The sequence below is a fragment of the Jaculus jaculus genome, chromosome 21 (genome assembly GCF_020740685.1).
Source record: "Jaculus jaculus isolate mJacJac1 chromosome 21, mJacJac1.mat.Y.cur, whole genome shotgun sequence".
Classification (NCBI taxonomy): domain Eukaryota; kingdom Metazoa; phylum Chordata; class Mammalia; order Rodentia; family Dipodidae; genus Jaculus; species Jaculus jaculus.
In genome coordinates, this window is record NC_059122.1 from 5,588,740 (window position 1) to 5,615,575 (window position 26,836).

Here is a 26,836-nt window from a genome sequence, read left to right on the forward strand (position 1 = left end):
CAACCCCCTCCCCCGCCACTGCCCACCCTAGCTCCCACCCAAGAGTCACCCCCAAGTCATCAAAGAAGGCAGAACGGGGGCTCCTTACAGTGCTGTGGGTGGTTGCTTGTCCCAGGGCTTGGGGTAGATGGGCCGGGGCTGGGAGCCCCGGGGACACTGACTGAACTTGGGGTGGCAGACGCCAGGCCTGGTGGGTCTGTGCTGTGGTTCTGGGAGGCGGGGCTGTGGACGGTTGTCGCCGGGGCTCTGGACACAGGCGCTGCCCTTGTTACAGCGGAGGCTAACGTCGTAGTTGAGGTAGATGGGGGTGCTGGACGGGAAAGAGCAGGGAGGTCACTTGGCAGAACGGTCTGTCGTTTTTAGTGACTAGATTGATTGCTGCTTTGAGTTCCACACACAGGAGCTGATCCTCAAAGCCGTCCCCTCACCCTGCTGATCAAGGAATCCTAAGGGCTTTGCAAATACAGTGAGTCAGTAAAACCAGGCTGGAGAATCAGGCGTGGGAAAGGCCTCTGCAAAAGATTAGGGGGGGCTATCCCGGGTGCGGCGGCGCATGCCTTCAAACCTCAGCGCTTGGGATGCAGAAATAGGAGGATCGTGAGTTCGAGGCCAGCCTAAGACTACATCGTGAATTCCAGGTCGGCCTGGGCTAGGAGAACCTACCTGGAAAAACCAAACCAAAAGATTAGAAAGAGGGGAAATCACAAATTAGAAGCATTTTTTTTTTTCTACAATGCTTATGTCATTAGGTTATTTATTTAAGAGAGAGAGAGGAATGGGCATGCCAGGGCTTCTGGCCATTGCTAACGAACTCCAGAAGCAAGTGCCCCCCCCCCCGCCCCCTTGTGCACCTTGCTTATGTGGGTATTCCAGAATCAAATGTAGGTCATTAGGCTTTGCAGACAAGTGCGTTAACTGCTAAGCCATCTCTCCAGTGCTAGGTGTTTTCTTTTAAATATTTATTTATTTGCAAGGAGAGAGAATGGGCACACCAGGACCTCCAGCTGCTGTAAACGAACTCTAGATATATAAGCCACTTTGTGCATCTGGCTCTACGTGTGTCCAGGAGAATCGAACTCTGGTCATTAAGCTTTGCAGGCATGCGCCTTAACTGCTGAGCCATCTCTCCAGCAACGCCCGCCCCCCACACACACAGTAGGTTTTAATTCTTATTCCACTTTAAACATTTGGGTCTGGAAATTATAAGTGATGCAACAGACGTACGTTCAGACCAAAGGCCTCCGGTGTACATCAAGATTGGGAAATAAGAGGCTGGAAAGATGGCTTAGCAGTTAAGGCATTTGCCTGTGAAGCCAAAGGACCCAGGTTCGATTCCCCCAGACCCATGTAAGCCACATGCACAAGGGGGCGCATGCATCTGGAGTTTGTTTGCAGTGGCTGGAGGCCCTGATGTGCCCATTCTCTCCGTCTCTCGCTCGCTTTGCCTCTTCCCCTCTCTCAAATAAATAAATAACAATAAAATATTAAAATAAGATTGGGAAATAAAATGTACATGATTGAAGAATTGTCTATTAGTCACAATCATACCTCCAAAGGGCTTTTCTATGTAGTATATGCTAAGATCTAGGTAAGAAATAAACAGTCATCTGTGTAGAAACAGTGAATGAAGTTGTGGAGCTCAAGGGTTTGACTTGAGGTTTTCAAGGACTTCTAGAAATGTCCTAAAATTGAATTTAAATATTGTATTCTGTTTTTTTCCCCCCTTGGCTAACCTGGAATTCACTATGTAGTCTCAGGGTGGCCTCGAACTCACAGGAGTCCTTCTACCTCTGCATCCTGCGAGCTGGGATTAAAGGCGTGTACCACCACACCTGGCTGTATTTTTTTAAATTTTTATTTATTTATTTATTTATTTGAGAGAGAGAGACAGAGAGAGAGCAAGAGAGAGAGAGATAATAGGTGCACCAGGGCCTCCAGCCACTGCAAACGAACTCCAGACACGTGCGCCCCCTCGTGCATCTGGCTAACGTGGGTCCTGGGGAATTGAACCTGGGTCCTCTGGCTTTGCGGGCCATCGCCTTAACTGCTAAGCCATCTCTCCAGACCCTAAACTTTGTATGTTTACGAGCCCCCCCCCCCTTTTTTTTCTTGGAAGATGAGAAAGCCTTCCTTGGAAGACCACTGGGAAGGTGGAAAAAAAAAAAGGGAGGGGGAAGAACATTTAAAGACAATGAGCAGCCAGGAAAGATGGGAAAACAAAAGAAAACAAAACATAACAAATAACCCCCAGGAGGGCATCAAGTCCCAAAGGCAACGTCAGGCTGCAGTACTAACCTCGGTAGCATCTCTTCATGTCTGGGCCCAGCCACATGGTGTCAGGACAGGCGCACGTGTACTTGGGGGAATGGCCCGAGGTCTGCGGGGCGGGAAGGCACAGGTATTCGCAGCCTCCATTGGGCTGAGCGCTCAGCTCGCAGGCATCCGCAGCTAATGGCAGAGAGACAGGACAGGTATTAGGAGCCGGGTCCTCTCACCTCGCCTTGTTCCTGGGAAGGAGGCCCCTCCCACTGAGCTTGCTCAGAAAGCTTTTCTACATTAAAAAAAAAATTTTTTTTTAAATTTTTTTTTGTTCATTTTTTATTTATTTATTTGAGAGCAACAGACACAGAGAGAAAGACAGATAGAGGGAGAGAGAGAGAATGGGCGCACCAGGGCCTCCAGCCTCTGCAAACGAACTCCAGACGCGTGCGCCCCCTTGTGCATCTGGCTAACGTGGGATCTGGGGAACCGAGCCTCGAACCGGGGTCCATAGGCTTCATAGGCGAGCGCTTAACCGCTAAGCCATCTCTCCAGCCCAAATTTTTTATTTATTTATTTGAGAGCGACAGACACAGAGAGAAAGACAGATAGAGGGAGAGAGAGAGAATGGATGCACCAGGGCCTCCAGCCACTGCAAACGAACTCCAGACGCGTGTGCCCCCTTGAGCATCTGGCTAACGTGGGACCTGGGGAACCGAGCCTCGAACCGGGGTCCTTAGGCTTCACAGGCAAGCGCTTAACCGCTAAGCCATCTCTCCAGCCCAGCTTTTCTACATTTTCTAATTTTTATTTTATTTATTTATTTTTGGTTTTTCGAGGGAAGGTCTTGCTCTAGGCCGGACTGACCTGGAACTCACTCTGTAGTCTCAGGGTGGCCTCGAACTCACGGCGATCCTCCTACCTCTGCCTCCCGAGTGCTGGGATTAAAGGCGTGCGCCACCACGCCTGGCTATTGTTAATTTTTTTTTTGTTGTTGTTGTTCATTTTTTATTTATTTATTTGAGAGCGACAGACATGGAAAGAAAGATAGATGGACGGAGAGAGAGAGAATGGGCGCGCCAGGGCCTCCAGCCACTGCAAACGAACTCCAGACGCGTGCGCCCCCTTGTGCATCTGGCTAACGTGGGACCTGGGGAACCGAGCCTCGAACCGGGGTCCTTAGGCTTCACAGGCAAGCGCTTAACCGCTAAGCCATCTCTCCAGCCCGTTAATTTTTTTTATCATTATTTTTAGTTATATGAGAGACAGAAAGAGTGAGGAGAGAGAGAGGGAGAATGGACACGGCAGGGTCTCTAGCCGCTGCAAACAAACTCTAGACACATGCACCATCTTGTGCATCTGGCTTATGTGGGTCCTGGGGAATCGAACCTGGTTTTTAGGCTTCGCAGGCAAGTACCTTACCCCCGAGCCACCTCTCCAGCCCTGTTTTCCTACTTTTAAAAAAAATTTTTATTAGCATTTTCCATGATTATAAAGAAATATCCCACGGTAATTCCCTCCCTCTCCCCCACTTTTAAAAAATTAATTAATTATTATTATTATTATTTTTTTTTTTTTGGTTTCTCGAGGTAAGGTCTCACTCTAGCCCAGGCTGACCCGAAATTCACTATGTAGTCTCAGGCTGGCCTTGAACGCATGGCGATCCTACTACCTCTGCCTCCCAAGTGCTGGGAATAAACACATGCCACATCTCTATAATTTAAGTTTCCAGAAACTAGAATCGGGCACCATTCTTTACCGCCTTGCCATCCTTTGCCTTCTCACTTTTGTCCTGGCAGCCCATACCTCAGTTAAGTTTAGAATCAGGGCTGGAGAGATGGCTTAGTGGTTAAGGCGCTTGCCTGTGGAGCCTAAGAATTCAGCTTCAAATCCCCAGGTCCCACCGAGCCAGGGCACAATGATGCATGTGTGCAATGTCGCACATGTGCCACAAGGGGGCGCACACACCTGCGGTTCCTTTTCAGCAGGTTGAAGGTTCCAGCAGGTTGAAGGTCCTGGAACACCTATTATCTCTCTCTCTCTCTCAATTAAAAAAAAAAAAATAGAATCAATATATCCTGGTGACAGAGGAAGGGAAAACCTAGTAGTAGGATTCCTAGATTCTGTTTCCAAACTCCCAAGTGACTTACTGTGTGGCCCTAGGACACACTAGTTAATACTACTTAAAATGAATGAATAATGAATAATAAAAAATAACGAATAATGAAAAATGAACAAAGGTGTGGTGGCGCACGCCTTTAATCCCAGTACCCGGGAGGCAGAGGTAGGAGGATCACTGAGAGCTTGAGGCCACCCTGAGACTACAGAGTGAATTCCAGGTCAGCCGGAGCTAGGGTGAGACCCTACCTCGAAAAACCAAAACAAACAAACAAACAAAAAACCCCAGACAAACAAACAAAAAAAAAAAAAAAGGAAATAAGGAGGGGCTGGAGAGATGGCTTAGCGGTTAAGCGCTTGCCTGTGAAGCCTAAGGACCCCAGTTCGAGGCTCGGTTCCCCAGGTCCCACGTTAGCCAGATGCACAAGGGGGCACACGCATCTGGAGTTCGTTTGCAGTGGCTGGAGGCCCTAGGGCGCCCCTTGTCTCTCTTCTCTCCCTATCTGCCTCAAGCTGGCCTCAAGCTGAGAATTTCTTTAGGGAAAAAAAAAAAAAAGGAAATAAGAAACTTTGAAATCTGAAAGACCTGAGTTTAAGATTTAGTTCTAGGGCTGGAGAGATGGCTTAGTGGTTAAGGCGCTGGCCTGCGAAACCTAAGGACCCAGGTTTTACTCTTCAGATCCCACGTAAGCCAAACGCACAAGGTGGCTCAAGTGTGCACGGTTGCACACGCACACAAGACGGTGCACGCAGTTTGCAGTTCAATTACAGTGGCTGGAGGCCCTGGCGCGCCAATTCTCTCTCTCGCTCTCTCTCTGTCTCATAAAAAATAATAAAAAGACGAAAAAGAATTGTGGGGCTGCGGAAATGGCTTAGGCCTTAAGGCATTTGCTGAGAAGCCTAAGGACACTGGTTCGATTCCCCAGGACCCACGTTAGCCAGATGCACAAGGGGGCATCTGGAGTTCATTTGCAGTGGCTGGAGGCCCCAGTGCACCCATTCTCTCTTTCTCTTTGCCTCTTCCTCTGTCTCTCAAATAAGTTAATTTAATTAAATTAAAAGCCTCAGTTTCTCTTTTTTAAATTTTTAAAAAATTTTATTTAGTTATTTGAGTGCAACAGGCAGAGAAAGAGGGAGAGAGAGAGAGAGAATGGGCGCACCAGAACTCTCAGCTACTGCAAACGAACTCCACGTGTGTGCGCCCCCTTGTGCATCTGGCTAACGTGGGTCCTGGGGAATCGAGCTTAGAACCAGGGTCCTTAGGCTTCACAGGCAAGCACTTAACCGCTAAGCCATCTCTCCAGCCCCTCAGTTTCTCTTCAATGAGCTTTATAAACTCTCCTCCAGATGTTTGTGGCTCCACTCCAGCCTCTCTCTAAAAAAAACAAAAAAACAAAAAACAAAAAGCCCAGGAAATCTATGTATCTTCTACCCTGTCTTGCTTCAAAAGGGACCTGGGGCAAAACGAGACAAAAAAAAAAAAAAAAAAAAATGGCAGAAAGACTCTAATGAGGGATTGTTATTGTTGTTTTCCTGGGTGCTGGATCCCAGTGGGAATGGGAAACCCCAAGACACCAGCGAAGACTAACCTCTTGGCTGCTTTAGCTCATGGAAGATGACGATGTCATGCGGGTTGTTGAGGTTTTCAGCCAGGACGGAGATTTCTAGGCCATTGAGCCGATTTGCACTGAAAATGGCCTCATTCTCCAGGTCTGTCCAGAAGACCTTGTCCTGCGGGGAGTACAGAGGGACAGGGTAAGAGGCCCAGAGTCTTTACACGTCACCTTTGTCTGAAGGCTCAGCCCCAGATATCAGTGACAATTATAAAATTGCCCCAACATCTTCCTGGAGCTCTTTGTCCTGACCACAGGTTCTTTTTTTCTGCTGTTGTTTTGGTTTTTTCGAGGTAGGGTCTCACTCTAGCCCAAGCTGACCTGGAATTCACTATGGAGTCTCAGGGTGGCCTTGAACTCATGGCAATCCTCCTACCTCTGCCTCCCGAGTGCTGGGATTAAAGGCGTGCACCATGCCCAGCTTATGACCACAGGTTATTAACGGGGATGCTTAGCATCGGCTGTACAATCTCAACTCTTTCAGTTTCTGTGTACCACAGAGTATATTTGGTGATTCTTCGTTTGTTTTTTTTTGTTTGTTTGTTTGTTTTTGTTTTTCGAGGTAGGGTCTCACTGAGCTCAGGCTGACCTGGAATTCACTACGTAGTCTCAGGGTGGCCTCGAACTCATGGCGATCCTCCTACCTCTGCCTCCCGAGTGCTGGGATTAAAGGGGTGCACCTAGCTATTTGGTGATTCTTTTTTTTTTAATTTATTTATAATATTTTTATTTATTTATTCAAGTTTTTATTAACAACCTCCATGATTATAAAAAATATCCCATGGTAATACCCTCCCTCCCTCCACTTTTCCCTTTGAAACTCCACTCTCCATCATATTCCCTCCCCCTCTCAATCAGCCTCTCTTATTGTGATGTCATCATCTTTTCCTCCTATTATGATGGTCTTGTGTAGGTAGTGTCAGGCACTGTGAGGTCATGGATATCCAGGCCATCTTGTGTCTGGAGGAGCACGTTGTAAGGAGTCCTACCCTTCCTTTGGCTCTTACATTCTTTCCACCACCTCTTGCGCATTACACCCTGAGCCTTGGAAAGTGTGATCGAGATATTATAGTACTGAGCACTCTGGTCACTTCTTTCCAACACCTTGTTTTTGTTCTTTCAAGGTAGGGTCTCACTCTAGCCCAGGCTGCCCTGGAATTCACTACGTAGTCTTAGGGCGGCCTCGAACTCACGGAGATCCTCCTACCTCTGCCTCCCGAGCTCTGGGGATTAAAAGCAAGCGCCACTAAGGCCTGGCTATTTGGTGATTCTTTTTTTTTTTTTTTTAATTTTTTTTTATCATTTATTTATTTGAGAGCGACAGACACAGAAAGACAGATAGAGGGAGAGAGAGAGAATGGGCGCGCCAGGGTTTCCAGCCTCTGCAAACGAACTCCAGACGCGTGCGCCCCCTTGTGCATCTGGCTAACATGGGACCTGGGGAACCGAGCCTCGAACCGGGGTTCTTAGGCTTCACAGGCGAGCGCTTAACCACTAAGCCATCTCTCCAGCCGTATTTGGTGATTCTTAAACTTTCAACAGAAGATCACTCCATGCTGGGCTCTTCCTGTTTCCTAGATCCAGCAGAAAGCCAAGGTTTGGTCTGTGTAGATAGTACTATTCAAACTCAGATCCGGAGTCCTTAGGCTTCATAGACTAGCTGCTGCTGGGCCCCCAAAGACAGTGAGTAGACGTCCACGTGGTGGCCCATACCAGCCTGGACGTGCGGCTCTAGGCAAAGCCACAACTACAGGTATGACCACGTATCTGCTGATCCAGACATGCACCCAAATGGCCATCTATGTGCTTATACTAAAATAAGCTTTTCTGGCCTAGAGGGATGGTTTAGTGGGTTAAGGATGCTTGTCCTGAAAGGCCCAAGAATTCAGAAGCCCAGAAATACTATCACGCTCCAAAGGGAGCTTAAGCGGGCCCCTGCATACCTCAAACTCCAGGCTTTACTCTCTGTTGGAAGCAAGTAAAGAATCCCTCTTCTCATTATATCAGAGCCCGCTCCTAATATAAAACTAGGTAAATAGCCTGCACCATAAGCTTTAATACCCCACACCGTAAGCCTTAGTAGCCTGCACCATAAGCCGTAGCAGCCTGCCTCAGACCACCACGGTCATAGGAGGCTGATACCACACTCTGCTACCCCCACCCAAGGACCTGCGCAAATGCTGACCACCAAGGTCATAAACTAATTGGCTTAGAAACTATGGGGTGGCACAAACTGACTGGCTCGCACCCCGCGGGCTCCTGATGTTAAAAACTGATTGGTCTAAGGCACAGGCTTTGTTAGAAACCCTATAAAAACTGTCCCGTTCCTGCATCCGGGGCTCTGCAGTCCTCTACCCCTGTGAGGTGTACGACTGTGGGCCCCAGCGCGCTTGGAATAAAATCCTCTTGCAGTTTGCATCCAGACCGCTTCTCGTGAGTGATTTGGGGTGTCGCCATATCCGGGCAGAGCGTGGGGTCCTCGTTTTGGGGGTCTTACAGTCCGTGAAGCCTAATGATCCATGTTTGACTTCCCAGATCCCACGTAAGCCAGACACACAAGTTGATACATACGCAAGGTTACACACGCGCACAAGGTGGTGCACGCGTCAAGACTTTGATTACAGTGGCTGGAGGGCCTAGTGTGCCACTTCTCTTATTAAAAACACAAGGGGGAGGGGCTGAAGAGATGGCTTAGCGGTTAAGCGCTTGCCTGTGAACCCTAAGGACCCCGGTTCGAGGCTCGATTCCCCAGGACCCACGTTAGCCAGATGCACAAGGGGGCGCATGCGTCTAGAGTTCGTTTGCAGAGGCTGGAGGCCCTGGAGCGCCCATTCTCTCTCTTTCTCTCTCTGCCTCTTTCTCTCTCTGTCTGTTGCTCTCAAATAGATAAAAATGAACAACAACAACAACAAAAAGGCTTGCCGAATATGGTGGCGCACGCCTTTAATCCCAGCACTCGGGAGGCAGAGGTAGGAGGATCGCTGTGAGTTTGAGGCCACCCTGAGACGACACATGAAGTCCAGGTCAGCCTAGGCTAGAGTGATACCTACTTTAAAAAAAAGGTGGGGGGGGGGGCTGGAGGGATGGCTTAGCAGTTAAGGCGCTTTCTTGCAAAGACTAAAGACACAGGTTTGATGTCTCAGACCCGCATTAGCAGATGCACAAGGTGGCGCACACATCTGGAGTTCATTTGCAGTGCCTGGAGGCCCTGGTGCCCCCATTCTCTCTCTCTCTCCCTCTACTTCTTTTTCTGTCAAATAAATAAATAAATAATAATAAAAATTTTTTCAAAAAAGAAGGTTGGGCATGGTGGTGCACTCCTTTAATCCCAGTACTTGAGAAGAAGAGGTCGGAGGATTGCCGTAAGTTCGAGGCCACCCTAAGACTACATAGCGAATACCAGGTTAGCCTGGGCTGGAGTGAGACCCTCCCTTGAGAAAACAAAAAAAAAAGGGTTGTTAGGATCCAGGCAAAAGGCGTTCTTGACTCCCGGTCTTCTTGGAAGCAAGTTGAGAACTTGCAAAGTATCCGATTCACATCTATGGCCCCAGGGCCTGGCAAAGATCAACAGAAGTGAGCTGAATTGTGTTTCTCACATGAAATAATTGTTTCTTACTTTTTCAAACTTTTTTTTTTTTTTTTGAAATGTGATAGTCCTGACTCCTAGGACAGGAGAGGGGAGACAGAAGTGTGTTTCTTTCTTTCTTTTTTTTTAATTTTTTTTGTTTACTTTTATTTATTTATTTGAGAGGGACAGGTAGATAGAGGGAGAGAGAATGGGGTGCCAGGGCCTCCCGCCACTGCAAACGAACTCCAGATGCGTGCACCCCCTTGTGCATCTGGCTAACGTGGGTCCTGGGGAATCGAGCCTCGAACCGGGGTCCTTAGGCTTCACAGGCAAGTGCTTAACTGCTAAACCCCAAAACCTTTTTTATTTAATTTTTATTTGAGAGAGAGAGAGAGAGAGAGGGAAAGAATGGGTGCACCAGGGCCTCTGGCCACTGCAAACGAACTTCAGATGCAGGTGCCACCTTGTGCATCTAGCTTACGTGGGTCCTAGGGAATCGAACCGAGGTCCTTTGACTTTGTAGGCAAGTGCCTTAACCACTGAGCCATCTCTCCAGCCCTTATTTATTTATTTATGTTTTGGTTTTTTGAGGTAGGGTCTCACTCTAGCCCAGGCTGACCTGGAATTCACTATGTAGTCTCACGGTGGCCTCGAACTCACGGTGATCCTCCCACATGAAATAATTCTAAGGCGTGGTACATTCTTTCTTCCCTTCCTCCCTCTGTTGGATGCCTTTTTTTTTTTGTTTTGTTTTTGTTTTTTGAGGTAGGGTCTCACACTAGCCCAGGCTGACCTGGAATTCACGATGGAGTCTCAGGGTGGCCTCGAACTCATGGCAATCCTCCTACCTCTGCCTCCCGAGTGCTGGGATTAAAGGCATGTGCCCGGCTTTGTTGGATGCCTTTTGTATGAGATCCATAGCTGGGTGGCTGAGGGTACAAAGAGGAAGCTCTCACATTGAGCATCGCCTGTGAGAAGGGCTCCAAGAGAGGCTCCTGGTGCATGAGCACAGGGGGGGCGCTACCTAGCCAGACTGCTCTTCAAAACCCCTAAGTGGGGGCTGGAGAGATGGCTTTGCCGTTAAGGCGCTCGCCTGCGAAGCCTAAGGACCCAGGTTCGATTCTCCAGGTCCCACGTAAGCCAGATGCACAAGGGGGCGCACGCACGTGGAGTTCGTTTGCAGCGGCTGGAGGCCCTGACGCACCCGTTCTCACTCTCACCCACTCTCGGTCTCTAATAAATAAAAATAAAATTTTTTAAAAGTCTTAAATTCCTAAGTGTGGGCAACCCTCGATTTGTGAACGGGCATATTTGGTAGCTTCTCTGAGCCTTCCTTCCTTTCTTTTTTATTTTTGTTTTTGTCTGTCAAGGTAGGGTCTCACTCTAGGCTGACCTGCAATTCACTACGGAGTCTCAGGGTGGCCTCGAACTCACAGCGATCCCCGTACCTCTTCCTCCCGAGTGCTGGGATTAAAGGCGTGCACCACCACGCCCGGCTTGAGCCTTTATTTCCATATGGACCAGTCTGCCTGGGTTGAGAGAACCAGGAAGCGGAATATCCTATTGGAGCTTCCTGGGGGGGGGGGGCACACCTGCCCTCAGAGGTCTCACCTCAAACACAGCTATCCCAAAGGGGTGGCTCAGGAAGTCAGTGGAGATGATCAGCATCTTTCTGTTCTTTCCACTGAAGTCAATACTGGACAGTTGGTGCAGCTTGGAATCCACCCAATACAGGCGCTGGTTCAGCAAATCTTTGGCAGGAAGAAGGGAGAAAGGGAGGTAAAAAGGGAAGGCAGGATCAGGCCGGGAATTGGGGACTGCAACCGCATTTACATCCCTCTGGGCCCCTCCCTACCAACATTCCCAGCCTTGGGCTGGAGAGATGGCTTGGCAGTTAAGGTGCTTGCCTGCGAAGCCTAAGGACCCATGTTCAAATCTCAGGTCCCACGTAAACCAGACGCACAGTGATGCAAACACTCAATGCCGCACACACACACACACACACACACACACACACACACACACACACACACACACACAAAGGGGTGCATGCATCTGGAGGTCATTCACAGCAGGGCAAAGGTCCTGGAGCACCCATTCTTTCTCTGTCTCTCTGATTCTCTGTCTCTCTCAAAATAATAATAAATAATAATAATAGGGCCGGAGAGATGGCTTAATGGTTAAGCGCTTGCCTGTGGAGCCTAAGGATTCAGGTTCGAGGCTGGATTCCCCAGGACCCACGTTAGCCAGATGCACAAGGGGGCGCACGCATCTGGAGTTCATCTGCAGTGGCTGGAGGCTCTGGCGCGCCCATTCTGTCTATCTGCCTCTTTCTCTCTCTGACTGCTGCTCTCAAATAAATAAATAACAATAAACAAATAATAACAATAACAATAATAAAGCTGCGCATGGTGGCGCACGCCTTTCATCCCACTCGGGAGGCAGAGGCAGGAGGATCGCCGTGAGCTCGAGGCCATCCTGAGACTCCATAGTGAATTCCAGGTCAGCCTGGGCTAGAGTGAGACCCTGCCTTGAAAAGCCAAAATAAATAAATAAATAAATAATAACAATAACATTCTCAGTCTCAAACTGAACTCAGCCATCTGGGAACAAAGGCATTGGCACCATGAAGGACCCCGGAAACAACATGCCTGAGGCTCCTGTTAAAAGTCATTGCTAACAGCTGGCTCTCAAGCCCGGGAAGTTGGCAGGACTCACCCAGGGTGATACCATTGGGCCATTCAATATCGTCCGACACCAGTGTTTGCCGGTCCACCCCGTTGAGCCCAGACTTCTCGATCTTCGCCCGGTACCCCCAGTCAGACCAGTACATGAACCTGTAAGAAAACCTCACTCTGATTCTTTTCTTTGTTTTTGTTTATTTTCTCGAGGTAGGGTCTCACTCTACTGAACTGAACTGAAATTCAGTACATAGTCTCAGGGTGGCCTCGAACTCACGGCGATCCTCCTACCTCCGCCTCCCCGCCCTCCCCCCACCCCCCGAGTGCTGGGCTTAAAGGCTGCACCACCACTCTGGCTTCTTTCTTTTGGGGGGGGCGGTTTGAGGTAGGGTCTCACTCTGGTCCAGGCTGACCTGGAATCAACTCTGTCATCTCAGGGTGGCCTCGAACTCATGGCGATCCTCCTACCTCTGCCTCCCCAGTGCTGGGATTAAAGGTGTGCGCCACCACGCCCGGCTTTTAACTCTGGCTTCTTATTGGAGATGACTGGGACTGTCTGAGTCCTGAAAAAACTCAGTGACTCCCTGCAAAGTCGAGAGTGGGGCACAGCATCTTGGGGAAGGACCTCTATACAGGGGGCTACCATGAGGGCATCTCTACAGACTTGCACTGCTTTGAAACTTCTAGATTCTATGACATGAACGAGCGGACGGTCCAGGGGGGGGAAACTCTGCGTCCGATCCCTTGGTTGGGAATAATTAGGATGAGGGATTGGGCGTAGACTTTCATCCCACAGCCTCCTAGAGCCCTCAGCAGCTCTTGTGACATACACGTGAGAATCGAGCATCTATAATGGCAGAATGGGACGTTGGGAGTCGGGGGACACACTCACCCTCTCAGAGGATCAACAGCGATGGCCCGGGGTTCGCTGAGGTCACGGCTGAAGAGAGTACATCGGCGGTGACCGTCCACAGTGGCCACCGAGATGGTCTTGTTGCCGGAGTCTGTCCAGTAGATGAACTTATGCACCCAGTCCACCGCCAGGCCCTCTGGGGAATGCAGCTGCTGGTCAATGAGAACCTCCTGCTCGGCCGGGTCACTGGCCTTGTCCATGTAGGCACTTGGTGAGAAAGTAGCAAGGCTGGCCATGGGGTGCATGCTCCCCCCAAGGTGCCCATCTGAAGCTGCACCCCTCTCCCTTCTGTCTGCCCAGTGGGTCATGACAATGGGTTTTATTTTATTTATTTTTTTTTTCAGATACTTATTTAATTTTATTTTTTGGTTTTCTAAGGTAGGGTCTCACTCTAGCCCAGGCTGACCTGGAATTCACTCTGTAGTCTCAGGGTGGCCTCGAACTCACGGCGATCCTCCTACCTCTGCCTCCCGAGTGCTGGGATTAAAGGCGTGCGCCACCACGCCTGGCTTCAAATGTTTATTTTTTTAAAAAATATTTTATTGATTTATTTATTTGAGAGAGAGAGAAAGAGGCAGAGGGAGGGACAGAGAGAGAGAGAATGAGTGTGCCAGCGCCTCCAGCCGCTGCAAATGAACTCCAGATGCATGCGCCCCCTTGTGCATCTGGCTGATGTGGGTCCTGGGGAATCGAACAGGGATTCTTTGGCTTTGCAGGCGAGCGCCTTAACCACTAAGCCATCTCGCCAGCCCTCAAATATTTATTGTTATTCATTCATTTATTTGAGAGAGAGAAAGAGGCAGATAGAATGGGTGCTCCAGGGGCTCCAACCACTGCAAGAGAACTCCAGACACATGCACCCCCTTGTGCCTCTGGCTTACGTGGGTCCTGGGGAATGGAACTTGGGCCCTTTGACTTTGTAGGCAGACGCCTTAACCACCAAGCCATCCCTCCAGCCAACCCACCCTGCCCCTGACAATTTTCTTAAGGCCCAGACTGCAAAGCCAGCCTTTGTATGTCCGTGGGCATTTCGAACGTGTTCCAAAACTGCTCAGCCCCATTCCTGTCCCTCAGTCACCCCAAGTCTCCTCAGCCCTGTAACAGCACTGTTTGTGAAATTTCAAGCCAGATATCAAGAGGCTCTGCAGAATTAACCTGGGAGACTTGACAATTCCTCCTTCAGTGTCCCCTCCCCATCTCTTAACAGGGTCCCCTCTTCCAGGCATGACTGTTGCTCTTTTCTGTGTGTGTGACGGGGGAAGGTAGGAATCTAGTTGTCACAATTCCCTGGTGATTTGCTTCCATCCACCCACCCATCCTATGACACTTTCTGCAGTGACTCCTTATCCACCCAGGGACAGGCCGGCCGAGAAGTTGTGCCATACGGATCTTGGGACCAAAGGGACATAACCATCCCAGGAGAACTGTACGGAGAAGAGGGTGGGGGGCACAATGGTGGCATCTGAGACAGACCTAGGACAGTTCCCAAACCCACAGTCAGCGACCACAGTCATCGATGGCAGCTGCGGTACGGCCATCTAAAAAGATTGCTCATGCCCTAGATTGGGTCAGGTGTGGGGGGGGGGGGCGGGGCGGAGGAGGGCAGGGTCTCCTTTGGGCCTTCCCATCCTAGCCATACCTAAGTGTGGTGGTTTGATTCAGGTATTCCCCCATAAACTTAGATATTCTGTATGCTAGGTTCCCAGCTGATGGAAATTTGGGGATTAACGTCTCCTGGAGGCGGTGTATTGTTGGGGGCGGGCTTATGGGTGTCATAGCCAGTGTCCCTTTGCCAGTGTTTGGCACTCTTTCCTGTTGCTGTTGTCCACCTTATGTGGGCCAGGGGATGATGTCCACCCTCTGCTCATGCCATTGTTTCCCCTGTCATCATGGAGTTTCCCCCTCAAGCCTGCAAGCCAAAATAAGCCTCTTTTTTTCCCCCCCGCAAGCTGCTCTTGGTTGGGTGATTTCTACCAGCAATGCGAACCTGACTGCAACAGTAAGGATGTCACTAGACATGAGTGCAAATCTCCAGGCAGAGATCAGAACTGAACCACTGAATCCCCAGAGTCCCACACAGATGTGAGCTTCTTACAAAAGACAGGGTCCTGGCTGGGGCATGGTGGCACATGCCTTTAATCCCAGCACTCAAGAGGCAGAGGTAGAGGCTGGTTAAACGCTTGCCTGTGAAGCCTAAGGACCCCGGTTCGAGGCTCGATTCCCCAGGACCCACGTTAGCCACATGCACAAGGGGGCGCACGCGTCTGGAGTTCATTTGCAGTGGCTGGAGGCCCAGGCACACCCATTCTCTCTCTCTCTCTGCCTCTTTCTCTCTCTGTCACTCTCAAATAAATAAATAAAAATAAACAAAAAAATTTTTTTAAAGAGACACAGGTAGGGGAATCCCCGTGAGTTCCAGGCCATCCTGAGAATGTGAATTCCAGGTCAAGCTGAGCTAGAGTAAGACCTTACCTTGGAAAACCAAAAAAAAAAAAAAAAAAAGATAGGGCCCTGGCAAAACGTTTCTTATCCTGCATCAGGGCCACCAGGGATCAAACACAACCCCAGGCATGGGGGCTCAAGGCAGCGCTTCTCCTACCAGAGCTCTTACTGACTGTGGTGGTGTGAATAGATGGCCCCCAATACATTCAGGATCTTATTAGTTTGCAGTTTGCATCTGCAGCCACCTGGCTGGAGGCATTGTCAATGGGCTGATCCTAAGGTGTGGTGGTGGGTTTTGGATTTCAATCTCAAGATACGCAACGTGGGCCTAGCTGGAGTTCCTGAAGCGTGCTGTGCTGTGTGGCTTTTGGCTGGTGCCTCTCTCTCTCTCTCTCTCTCTCTTTCTCTCTCTCTCTCTCTGTGTGTGTGTGTGTGTGTGTTTGGTCCTGTGAAAGCAGGCCAGCTTCTTCTGCCATTATGGAAATTTCCCTGGATCTGTGAGCTCCAATAAATATCCCTTCCTCCATAACCGTGCCTGGTCTGGGAGCTCATCGCAGTGACCCTGGAGCTGTCTGCCACACCTATGTCAGCCCAGGGGTGAAATCCTGTTATGTCTTGGGGCTGGTACCTGCTCAAGCTCAACTCTGTCAGAGGAGAACCCGGCAGTAGAGTCGTCCCTTCCTCTCCTCCTCTGTCAACTGGCCCTCGCCTCTCCAGCCTGGCATGCAGGGCATGCCACTTACCTGTAGATTTTGCGGTAGGACAGGTCGCACCAGTAGATGCGATTGGTAGCTACCTCCACGTCGAGTGCCACGACGTTCTTGAGCATTGGGATAAGGCGTGAGTAGTCTCGCTTCACCAGGTCTATCTTCCGCACCTCATGCCGGTTGGTAAAGATCAGGGACGGGTTCCTGCCAGCTGCCACACAGGGAAGAGAAGGATCAGAAGGTAAGGGGGTGGAGGAGGGCGGGGTCCTGGAGACCAAGCCTTTGTCACTAGTTGGCTGGATGACGCCTCATCTCCCTGGGAAGGAGGGGTGACAGTCCCTACGTCACAGGATCGGGAATGGATGCAATCATGAGTAGAAAAGGCACAAAGTGCATTTAAAAAAAAAAGCACACGCGAGGGCTGGAGAGATGGCTTAGCGGTTAAGCGTTTGCCTGTGAAACCTGAGGACCCTAGTTTGAGGCTCGATTCTCTAGGACCCATGTTAGCCAGATGGACAAAGGGGGCGCAGGCATCTGGAGTTCGTTTGCAGTGGCTGGAGGCCCTGGCGCGCCCATTCTCTCTCTCTCTCTATCTGCCTCTTTCTCTCTCTCTCTCTCTCTCTCTCTCTCTCTGACCATCGCTTTCAAATAAATAAATAAAAATAAAAATAAAATAAAAAAAAGCACACGCAAGGGCTGGAGAAATGGCTTAGCTGTTAAGGCATTTGCCTGCAAAGTCCAAGGACCCAGCTTTGATTCCCCAGGACCCATGTAAGCCAGATGCACAAGGGGAACATGCATCTGGAGGTTGCTTGCAGTGGCTGGAGGCCCTGGCACAGCCATTCTTTCTCTCCCTCTGTCTCTCTTCTATCTCTCTCTCTAATTGCAAATAAATAAATAAAAATTTTAAAAAATACTGGCTCTTTGAAAGAATGCAATGATTTAAAAAAAATGAAAATTAAAAAGCACACATAAGGGCTGGAGAGATGGTTTGGCGGTTAAGGTGCTTGCCTGCAAAACCTGAGGATCCAGGTTCAATTCTCCAGGTCCCACGTAAGCCAGATGCATGTGGCGGCGCACGCGTCTGGAGTTCATTTGCAGTGGCTGGAGGCCCTGGTGTGCCCTTTCTCTCTCTCTCCCTACACATCTCCCTCTCTCTGTCTCTAATAAATAAATAATAAATAAAAATCAATAAAAAAAGAAATTGTAAATAAAGTCTTTAAAAGAAAGAGGGATGAAGAGATGGCTTAGTGGTATGGCACTGGTCTGCAAAGCCAAAGGACCCAAGTTCGATTCTTCAGGACCCACATAAGCAAGATGCACAAGGGGGCACACACATCTGGAGTTAATTTGTAGTGGCTGGAGGCCCTGGCAGACCCATTTTCTCTCTCTTTCTCCCTCCAATAAATAAACAAAAATAGCCAGGCATGGTGGTGCACACCTTTAATCCCAGCACTTGGGAGGCAGAGGTAGGAGGACTGCTGTGAGTTCAAGGTCACCCTGAGACTACATAGTGAATTCCAGATTAGCCTGGGCTACAGCGAAACTCTACCTAAAAAAAAACAAACAAAACAAAAAAAAAAGCCAGACATGCACCAAAGCAAATAGGTTAATAATAATAATAATAATAATAATAATAATAATAAAAGGCCCAAGAAGGCTAGGTGAAGTTTGCTCTTTATCCTAAGTGACAGAGATAGACCATGTGTGATCCCCAGCAATATTATAAACATGAAGTATATGCACGCAGACGCTTCTGTTAGCCACCTGGTCCTTGTTCACGACATCTGTGCCAGGCTACTGTGTTTTCTGTGGGCAGAATGGAGCCAGCAGAGGGCATATGTAGGAGCTGGCTCCCAGGGTGTCTAGCGATGGAGGCACAGGGAAGTTGTGATACAAACAGCAACAGTGAACACGGCACCCAAAGTGCAGGAGGCGGAGGGAGAAACGCTAGGTTCTAAGTCTGTTCTGCCACCAAGAAGTTGGGATTTTTCCTCCCCTTAAAATGAGAGCAGGAGGGGCTGGAGAGATGGTTTAGCGGTTAAGCGCTTGCCTGTGAAGCCTAAGGACCCCGGTTCGAGACTCGATTCCCCAGGACCCACGTCAGCCAGATGCACAAGGGGGCGCACGTGTCTGGAGTTCATTTGCAGAGGCTGGAAGCCCTGGCGCGCCCATTCTCTCTCTCTCCCTCTATCTGTCTTTCTCTCTGTGTCTGTCTCTCTCAAATAAATACATAAATAAAATTTAAAAAAAAATGAGAGCAGGGGGGCTGGAGAGATGGCTTAGCAGTTAAGCACTTGCCTGTGAAGCCTAAGGACCCCGGTTCGAGGCTCGGTTCCCCAGGTCCCATGTTAGCCAGATGCACAAGGGGGCGCATGCGTCTGGAGTTCGTTTGCAGTGGCTGGAGGCCCTGGCGTGACCATTCTCTCTCTCTCTCTCTCTCTCTCTCTCTCTCTCTCTCTCTCTCTGTCTGCCTATTTCTCTCTGTGTCGGTCGCTCTCAAATAATAAATCAATAAATAAATAGAGTAGGATTGGAGGGAAAAAAAGAGAGCAGAGCTGGAGAGATGGCTTAGTGGTTAAGGTGCTTGCCTGCGAAGCCTAAGGACCCATGTTTGACTCTTCAGATCCCATGTGAGCCAGACGCACAAGCTGACGCGGGTGTGTACGGTTGCATACATGCACAAGGTAGTGCACATGTCTGGAGTTCGTTTGCAGTGGCTGGAGGCCCTGGCAGGTCAATTCTCTCTCATTAAAAAAAAAAAAATGAAAAAGAAAACAGAGAGAGAAAGCACAATTCACTTTACCTCTCTAAAGTCACAAGCTGAGTTAGAGGGCATCTTCAGGTGATTTTATTTTATTTGAGAGAGAGAGAGAAAGAGAGAGGGAGAGAATGGGCGTGGCAGGGCCTCAAGCAAATGAACTCCAGATGTATGCGCCACCTTGCGTATCTGGCATACGTGGGTCCTGAGGAACTGAACCAAGTCCTTTGGCTTTGCAGGCAAGTGCCTTAACCTCTAAGCCATCTCTCCAGGGTGATTTTAAATGAGATATGACTGTACCGGGTATCTGTTTATGATTTGAGTTTTGTATAATTAGGTTGCTGCTATATTATAATAATCTTTGTGTTGCATAAAGCGTTCATGTACACGAATCCTAAACTTATATCTAGCTTGCCTGCTCATCACCTGCATTTGGAGATCTATGGTTTTCTTTTTAATTAATTAATTTATTTATTTATTTGAGAGCAACAGAGAGAAAGAGGCAGAGAGAGAGAGAGAGAGAGAGAGAGAGAGAGACAGAATGCACACGTCAGGAGGGCCTCTAGCCACTGCAAACAAACGTGCGCCCCCTTGTGCATCTGGCTAACGTGGGCCCTGGGGAATCGAGCCTCGAACCGGGCTCCTTAGGCTTCACAGGCAAGCGCTTAACCGCTAAGCCATCTCTCCAGCCCGATCTATGGTTTTCTTATACTCAACATGTCCTATAAATGAAGAAATGAAGATATGGGTCACCCATACCTCCTTTGACTCCCTCCCCAACAACACAAAAGTTTTATTTATTTAAATTTTTGTTTTTAATATTCTGAGCCAGGCATGGTGGCGCACGCCATTGAAATACTTTTGTTTATTTTTATTTATTTATTTGAGAGTGACAGACAGAGAGAGAAAGAGGCAGATATATATAGAGAGAGAGAATGGGCGCGCCAGGGCCTCCAGCCACTGCAAATGAACTCCAGACGCGTGCGCCCCCTTGTGCATCTGGCTAACGTGGGACCTGGGGAATCGAGCCTCGAACCGGGTCTTTAGGCTTCACAGGCACGCGCTTAGCAGCTAAGCCATCTTTCCAGACCCCTATTTACTTATTTATTTATGAGAGAGAACGAGAATGCGTGCACTCCAGCCTCTTGCCATTTCAAACCAACTCCAGCTGCAAGTGCCATATTGTGCATCTGGCTTTATGTGGGTGCTGGGGAGCTAAACCTTAGCCATAAAGTTTTGCAAACCAGTGTGTTCAACCACTTAGCCATCTCCTTGGTCCCTACTCTCTTTCTCTCTCTGTCTAATATTCTACATGGACTTTATAAGCAAATCCCATTGCTTGGCCTTCAAACTACACACAAACCAGGCCTGCCATGGTGGCGCACGCCTTTAATCCCAGCACTCAGGAGGCAGAAGGTAGGAGGATCGCCGTGAGTTCGAGGCCACCCTGAGACTACAGAGTGAATTCCAGGTCAGCTTAGGCCAGAATGAGACCCTACGTCAAAAGACCAAACCAACCAAACAAAGAGAAAAAAAAAAAAAAAAACCCAAAAGCAAACCGTTCGCCTTTCCTCGGGGTGTCCATACCTACAGCCTTGCAGTTCTTGGTTAGTGTGTCCATCTCGTAGCCGGGGTGACACTCGCACTTAAAGTAGCCCTTGTAATTCACACAGATCTGGCTGCAGGCATCTGGGTCCTCACATTCGTCAATGTCTGTGGGGGGACGAAGCAGGGGGTTCAGAACGGGCAGGGGGACGCGTTTCTGCCTGGGCAGATAGGGGAGGGCTCACCGCCACATGTCTTCTGGTCTATGAGCCGGAAGCCTGCCGGGCACGTGCATTCAAAGCCGATCTTGAGGTCCGTGCAGATGTGGGAACAGCCTCCGTTGTTGTGCAAACACTCGTTTAACCCTGTGGGGGGGGACGGGACGGGACACAAGCTCCTGAGCCCCTCAGACAGGCAGAGGTGGGGCCCAGACGAAAAGCAGAAACTCGGGAACAGCGGAACCAGGAGGGACCGAGGAGGTCCGGAGCGCAGCTTAGCGACAGAATGAGTCCAGCACATAGGTTCTGGTCCTTCCAGGACAGGCCCAGCGTTAGGTCCATTACCGGACAGGAACATATTTGTTCCTTCTCCCTCCTAACTCCCAAGCTGAAGCCTGCATGTATAACATCCAATTCTTTTTGCACACCCCGTCTGCTTTGCTCCTAAAGCAGTTGGCTCCACTCTTCCCCTTATTAACTTCCTCCCCACGGGATCTGCCTCTTGTAGCTTAAGAAAAAAATTTTTTTTTTCGGGGCTGGAGAGATGGCTTAGCGGTTAAGACGCTTGCCTGCACAGCCAAAGGACCCAGGTTCGATTCCCCAGGACCCACGTGAGCCAGATGCACAAGGGGGCGCACGCATCTGGATTTCCTTTGCAGTGGTTGGAGGCCCTGGCGCGCCCATTCTCTCTCTCTCACTCTGCCTCTTTCCCCTCTCTCAAAACCAAGTAAGTAAATAAAATATTTGAAACAACCTTTTTCATTTGTTATTTTATTAAGTTTATTTGAGAGAGTGAGAGAATGGGCACATCAGGGCCTTCAGCCTCTGCAAATGAACTCCAGGCGCGTGCGCCCCCTTGTGCATCTGACTCATGTGGGTCCTGGGGAATCGAACCTGGGTCCTTTGGCTTTGCAGGCAAACGCCTTAACCGCTAATCCATCCCTCCAGTCCTCTTTTTTTGTTTTTATTTTTTTATTTTCTGTCTCATTCCAATTCTACTCTGCAGGGCTGCCCAGGATGCAGGGGCCCCCTCAGAACTCTGCGGTGCTGACTTCCAGGACTGCCGCTCAGGAGTCTTTCCCTACACACATTCCATCAGTCACTATCTTTCTCTGCTCAGGGCCAGCCAGGGGTCCTGCAATTACAGACTTGCGCCGTTTCGCTATGGCCAAGTCGCATAAGCCAGGCCTTGATCTACACACGTCTCATAGCCCAGTCGGTTCCCTCCTCTCTGCACCGTCCTCCTATGACACAGGCCTGGCCCCCAAATTCCCAACTAGCGCCGGGGCGTGGTCATCCCAGCACTCGGGAGGCAGAGGTAGGAGGATCGCTGTGAATTCGAGGCCAGCCTGAGACTACGTAGTGAATTCCAGGTCAGCCTGGGCTAGAGTGAGACCCTACCTCGAAAACAATAAAATACAATAAAATAAACATAAATAAATAAAACCCCACAAAATTCCCAACTGCTGCAAGGATCTTGGTTTCCCCCATCCTCCACTTCCTTATCACCTTCTTGAGGGTGCTAAGAGAGGCCAGGGAATCCAGGAGCAGTGCCCACCATGTTCTGAAAGCATTTCCTAAGCTTTCAGAATCGCAGAAAGTTAATCCCCCAAGCCAAGGGAAGCTACCATACCACCCTTGTGCCCGCCAGGCTCATGCGCCGCCGCTCCAGCTAAGCCAAGCAGAGCTGAACGGAGCCAGCTGTGGCCATGCATCCAGCTGCTGTGGTCCGCCCACCCCAGGCCATGCATGCAGTTACGGGTGCCCCCACCTCCAGCCAGAGCCATGCTGGGGGGGGGGGCGGGCAGGGAGGGGGGAATGTCCTCTTTACCCCTGGGCCTCCTTCTGTTTCCCTGGAATGTTGTTGAAACTGAAAGAATAAGACCATAGTGACCCCATGACTTTGGAGGCCTGGGTTAGTTCCGCACGGCCCAGCCCCAGGATGCCCCGGGGGGGGGGGGTCGGGCTGAACCCCGTGAGAGCTTTGGAGGGGCTTCTGGGTTTCTGACTTCAGGATCCCCTCACTGTGTTACTCCACGTCCTCTCTGGCCTCTCTTGTGTCCTGTGATTCCCCTGAGTGACAGCCACACACCTGTGCGCGCTCTCTACCCAATTCCTGTACCCACTCTGTCCACCGGGCATTTATTTGATGGGAGTGACGTACAGGCTGGCTTTGCTCAGAGCGAGTTCAAAATGACTGTGGGCTTCTGTTTATTTTTACTTGAGAGCGACAGACAGAGAAAGAGGCAGAGAGAGAGAGAGAGAGAGAGAGAATGGGCGCACCAGGGCCTCCGGCCGCTGCAAACGAACTGCAGACGTGTGCGCCCCCTTGTGCATCTGGCTAACGTGGGTCCTGGGGAATCAAGCCTCGAACCGGGCTCCTTAGGCTTCATAGGTAAGCGCTATTTGGAAGAAGATTAAGGCCAGTAGGTCCAAATCTGTCTCTCTCTGTCCCTCTTCTCTGGAAGGTCCAAAGGGGGGGGAGGGGTCTCTGGTGCTCCCTGATTGCATATATCCTGGAGGTGATTTTGTTGAGGAGTTGGGGGAGGAAGGAGGTACAGTGGTCCCAGAGACGCCCAAGTGTAGAGTGTGAGGCCTTTTTCTTCGACGTTACTTGCCCCAGCACATGCACACACCTGCATGCACACACACTTACATGAGACACACACCAACTTATGTGCAAAGGCACAGACGGGCCTACAAGCTCCACAGACACATTACACGCATGCGCACACACACACACACGCAAGCGAGGTCACACGCATGCAGAGATGCCCGAATGCATTCCCCTCCCCCCCCCCCCCCGCCTTACTCGGAGGAGACGTGGGTGCAGACGCTGGCCTCTCGCCAGCACAGAAATTACACGCATAGACACGAGACCCAAGACCCAAACACACGCGTGCACACTCCTCCTTGGCGCCTCATGCGCAAGACAGGCGGGAGAGGAGAGATTAGTAGGTTAGTAGTCCCTAGCTAACTGCAGATCTGGGGATGGAGCAGCCAGGCTCAGTGGTTTCTCCTGACCCTTGTTCCTTCCCACTGGCTCCTTTTGGGCCTCGGTTCCTGGCAAGTCTTGGGGAGAGGGTGGGAGGGAGCGGCAGTGTGTCTGTCTCCTGAAGTGTCAGCTACTTCAATCGGTTTGTTTTCTTTCTAAAAAAACAAAATTAAAAAAATAAAAAAAGCCAGGCATGGTGGCGCACGCCTTTAATCCCAGCTCTCGGGAGGCAGAGGTAGGAGGATCGCCGAGAGTTCGAGGCCACCCTGAGACTACATAGTGAATTCCAGGTCAGCCTGAGCCAGAGTGAGACCCTACCTCAAAAAACAAAAAAATAAATAATAAAAAAAAATAAAAAAAGCCAGGCATGGTGGCGCACGCCTTTAATCCCAGCTCTCGGGAGGCAGAGGTAGGAGGATCGCCGAGAGTTCGAGGCCACCCTGAGACAACATAGTGAATTTCCAGGTCAGCCTGGGCTAGAGTGAGGCCCTACCTCGAAAAAACCACACACACCCCCCCCCCTAGAAAAAAAGAAAAGCCGGGCGTGGTGGCGCACGCCTTTAATCCCAGCACTCGGGAGGCAGAGGTAGGAGGATCGCCATGAATTTGAGGCCACCCTGGGACTCCATAGTGAGTTCCAGTTGGAGACCCTACCTCGGAAAACCAAACAACAACAACAAAACTTCAAAACAGGAGGAAAGAGACTGATCCTGGTGAGTTGAAAGCATGAGAACCCCCTTGGGTTCCCAGAACGGAAGTTTCTAGAAAGTTCATCCCAGGAGAAAGAGAGGAGGGGAAGGGGCTGGCCTATAGGTACTCTTCTCTTAGAACTCCTCTGTCTGTGACTCCTGAACCCTCTCAGGGACCCCCCCCAACCCCACCTAACACAGAGCCTCTGCTCTCCACCGGCCATCACGTTGGCTGCCTCGACTCTACTTCTCGGCCTAGTCCACCTGCAAGTTTGGCCTCTCCCCTGAGTCCCAGCTCCCCGGGGCTTCATGGTCCACTCCCAGCAACTGGACTCCCCTACTTTTCACCTCGGTGTGGCATGCGCCCTGGGACGTGTTTCAACTGAGTGCCTGGCTGCTCCCACTTATCACTTTATGAAGATCTCCTGCCAGGGGCTAGAAGGCTTCAGAGGCCAGGGCCTGTCTTAAGTCTGCAGGACAGAAGTGCAGGAGGAAGATTGCAATAAATAAATACATAAATAAACAACCACACACTCAGAGGTCTGAATATGAAAAAAACAACAGGAGAGGCCAGTTTGGTGGGAACTGTTTTGAGCATCTGAGCTGGAGAGGTAAAAGCCTCTCTTAGCACTATGGACCCAAGGAGGTCCAAGGCAAGGGCGGGGGGGCGCTGTTACAATGATCCAGAAAGGAGATCTGAGCGGTTAAGCGCTTGCCTGTGAAGCCCAAGGACCCCGGTTCGAGGCTGGATTCTCCAGGACCCACGTTAGCCAGATGCACAAGGGGGCGCACGCGTCTGGAGTTCGTTTGCAGTGGCTGGAGGCCCTGGCGCGCCCATTCTCTCTCCCTCTCCCCATCTGCCTCTTCTCTTTCTATCTCTGTCACTCTCAAATAAATAAATAAAAATAAAGAAAAAATATTAAAAAAAAAAAAAAAGAGAGGCATGGGAGCGCCTCGGACTGGCACGCTGGGAAGGGCGCAGCCGCTGGGCGGGGGGCGGGTACCGTACCACACTCTGTCGGGGGCTCATCCGACCAGTCGCGGCAGTCTTTCCGGGAATCACACACCTTCCCGCCGTCCACGCACTCTCCACTCTTACACAGAAATCTGCGGGGACCCTCACAGGTTGACTCTGTCGGGGGGGCCAGACAAGAGAGGGCACAGGGCCTGTGAGACCACGGGGGTGGGGGGAAGAGGGGTGGGAGGAAGGGAAGGGCCGGGCAAAGCGAGGACCCACAGAATGTAGGCAGAGTCCTAGTTGGCAGTCTTCGGGACAGAAGTCGGGGAGCCCGGTCCCCATCTGGCCAGGCAGGGGCTGATCGAGGCCAGTACCACCAAGGCAGCAGCTCTATTAAAGAGATTGACCATCTCCTGGGGGGGGGGAGACCTCTGCACCATGGCCTTCTTGTCCAATCTACAGTCCACCACCAGGGACGTCAAGTGGGTTGGGGGGGGGGTCCTCTGTGCCTCTAGGGCAGGTGACCGGCAGAGCGATCGGAGGTAGAATGGGGGCTCCTTTGGGGGAGAGGGGAAGGGGGGCAGAGGGGTACAGCATGATTCAACCTTTGCTGTTTGGGCCTTAGTGAGAGGGAAGCCCTCAGAATCTTGGGCGTGAACAAACAGTAGGGAGACTGAGATTCCCTTTTATGTCTTTTTTAGCTTTCACAAACTCCTTGAACATCCGGTTCTTGCTCTCCCAGGATCCCACGAGAGGGGTGCAAATAGGGATGAAATAGACAAGGGATGCTCTAGGGGGAAATATATAGATAGATAGATATAATATATACAGTCTTAAAGATCAAGAGGGCACCTCCCCCATCTCTGCTCTGTCCAGACCTGGAGGGAGGGGCTCAGGGGAAATAGATAATCTCAAAGACCAAGAGGGCACCTCCCCTATCTCTTCTCTGTCCAGACCTGGAGGGAGGGGCTCAGGGGAAATATATAAGCTCAAAGACCAAGAGGGCACCTCCCCCATCTCTGCTCTGTCCAGACCGGGGAGGTGGGGCTCAGGGGCAGCGCCCAGAGGGCGCACCCCTTCATCCCGCCCACACGCACCCTGCACACAGCTAGCTTCATCGCTCCCGTCCGGACAGTCACGTTCCTGGTTGCAACGTTTGCTGGCGAGGACACAAGTTCCATCGCCACACTGGAACTCATCCCCGCGGCAGGTCCCCAGGGCTGCTGAGAGAGGGCGAGAGGGCGGGGTCAGTCATGGCGCGAGGACAGCTGTCCCCCCCACAACTTCAGGCTGTGCCCACCCCCCCCCCCCCCCCCCCCCCGGTAAGAACCAGACTCCAGCCGGGCCAATGAATCCGCAAAAGGGCACT

At 50.5% G+C, this 26,836-nt stretch overlaps 1 protein-coding gene across 12 annotated transcripts in view; it reads right to left on the reverse strand.

Moving 5' to 3' along the window:
- The window catches only part of Lrp8 (LDL receptor related protein 8), a 109,737-nt gene that overhangs the window by 14,682 nt on the left and 68,219 nt on the right, over positions 1 to 26,836 (reverse strand). For 3 of the 12 annotated variants that reach the window (XM_045139301.1, XM_045139299.1, XM_045139296.1), the window contains 12 exons: positions 26,565 to 26,690; positions 25,519 to 25,641; positions 22,657 to 22,695; positions 20,853 to 20,972; positions 20,650 to 20,775; positions 16,338 to 16,512; positions 13,132 to 13,359; positions 12,277 to 12,395; positions 11,170 to 11,309; positions 5,967 to 6,108; positions 2,296 to 2,448; positions 89 to 310 (listed from right to left, as the gene is read on the reverse strand). In XM_045139301.1, the coding sequence (XP_044995236.1) occupies positions 89 to 310; positions 2,296 to 2,448; positions 5,967 to 6,108; positions 11,170 to 11,309; positions 12,277 to 12,395; positions 13,132 to 13,359; positions 16,338 to 16,512; positions 20,650 to 20,775; positions 20,853 to 20,972; positions 22,657 to 22,695; positions 25,519 to 25,641; positions 26,565 to 26,690 (1,713 nt within the window). The remainder of the gene's footprint in view (positions 1 to 88; positions 311 to 2,295; positions 2,449 to 5,966; positions 6,109 to 11,169; positions 11,310 to 12,276; positions 12,396 to 13,131; positions 13,360 to 16,337; positions 16,513 to 20,649; positions 20,776 to 20,852; positions 20,973 to 22,656; positions 22,696 to 25,518; positions 25,642 to 26,564; positions 26,691 to 26,836) is intronic. The other 9 variants (XM_045139304.1, XM_045139300.1, XM_045139298.1 and 6 more) reach the window with 4 other exon arrangements.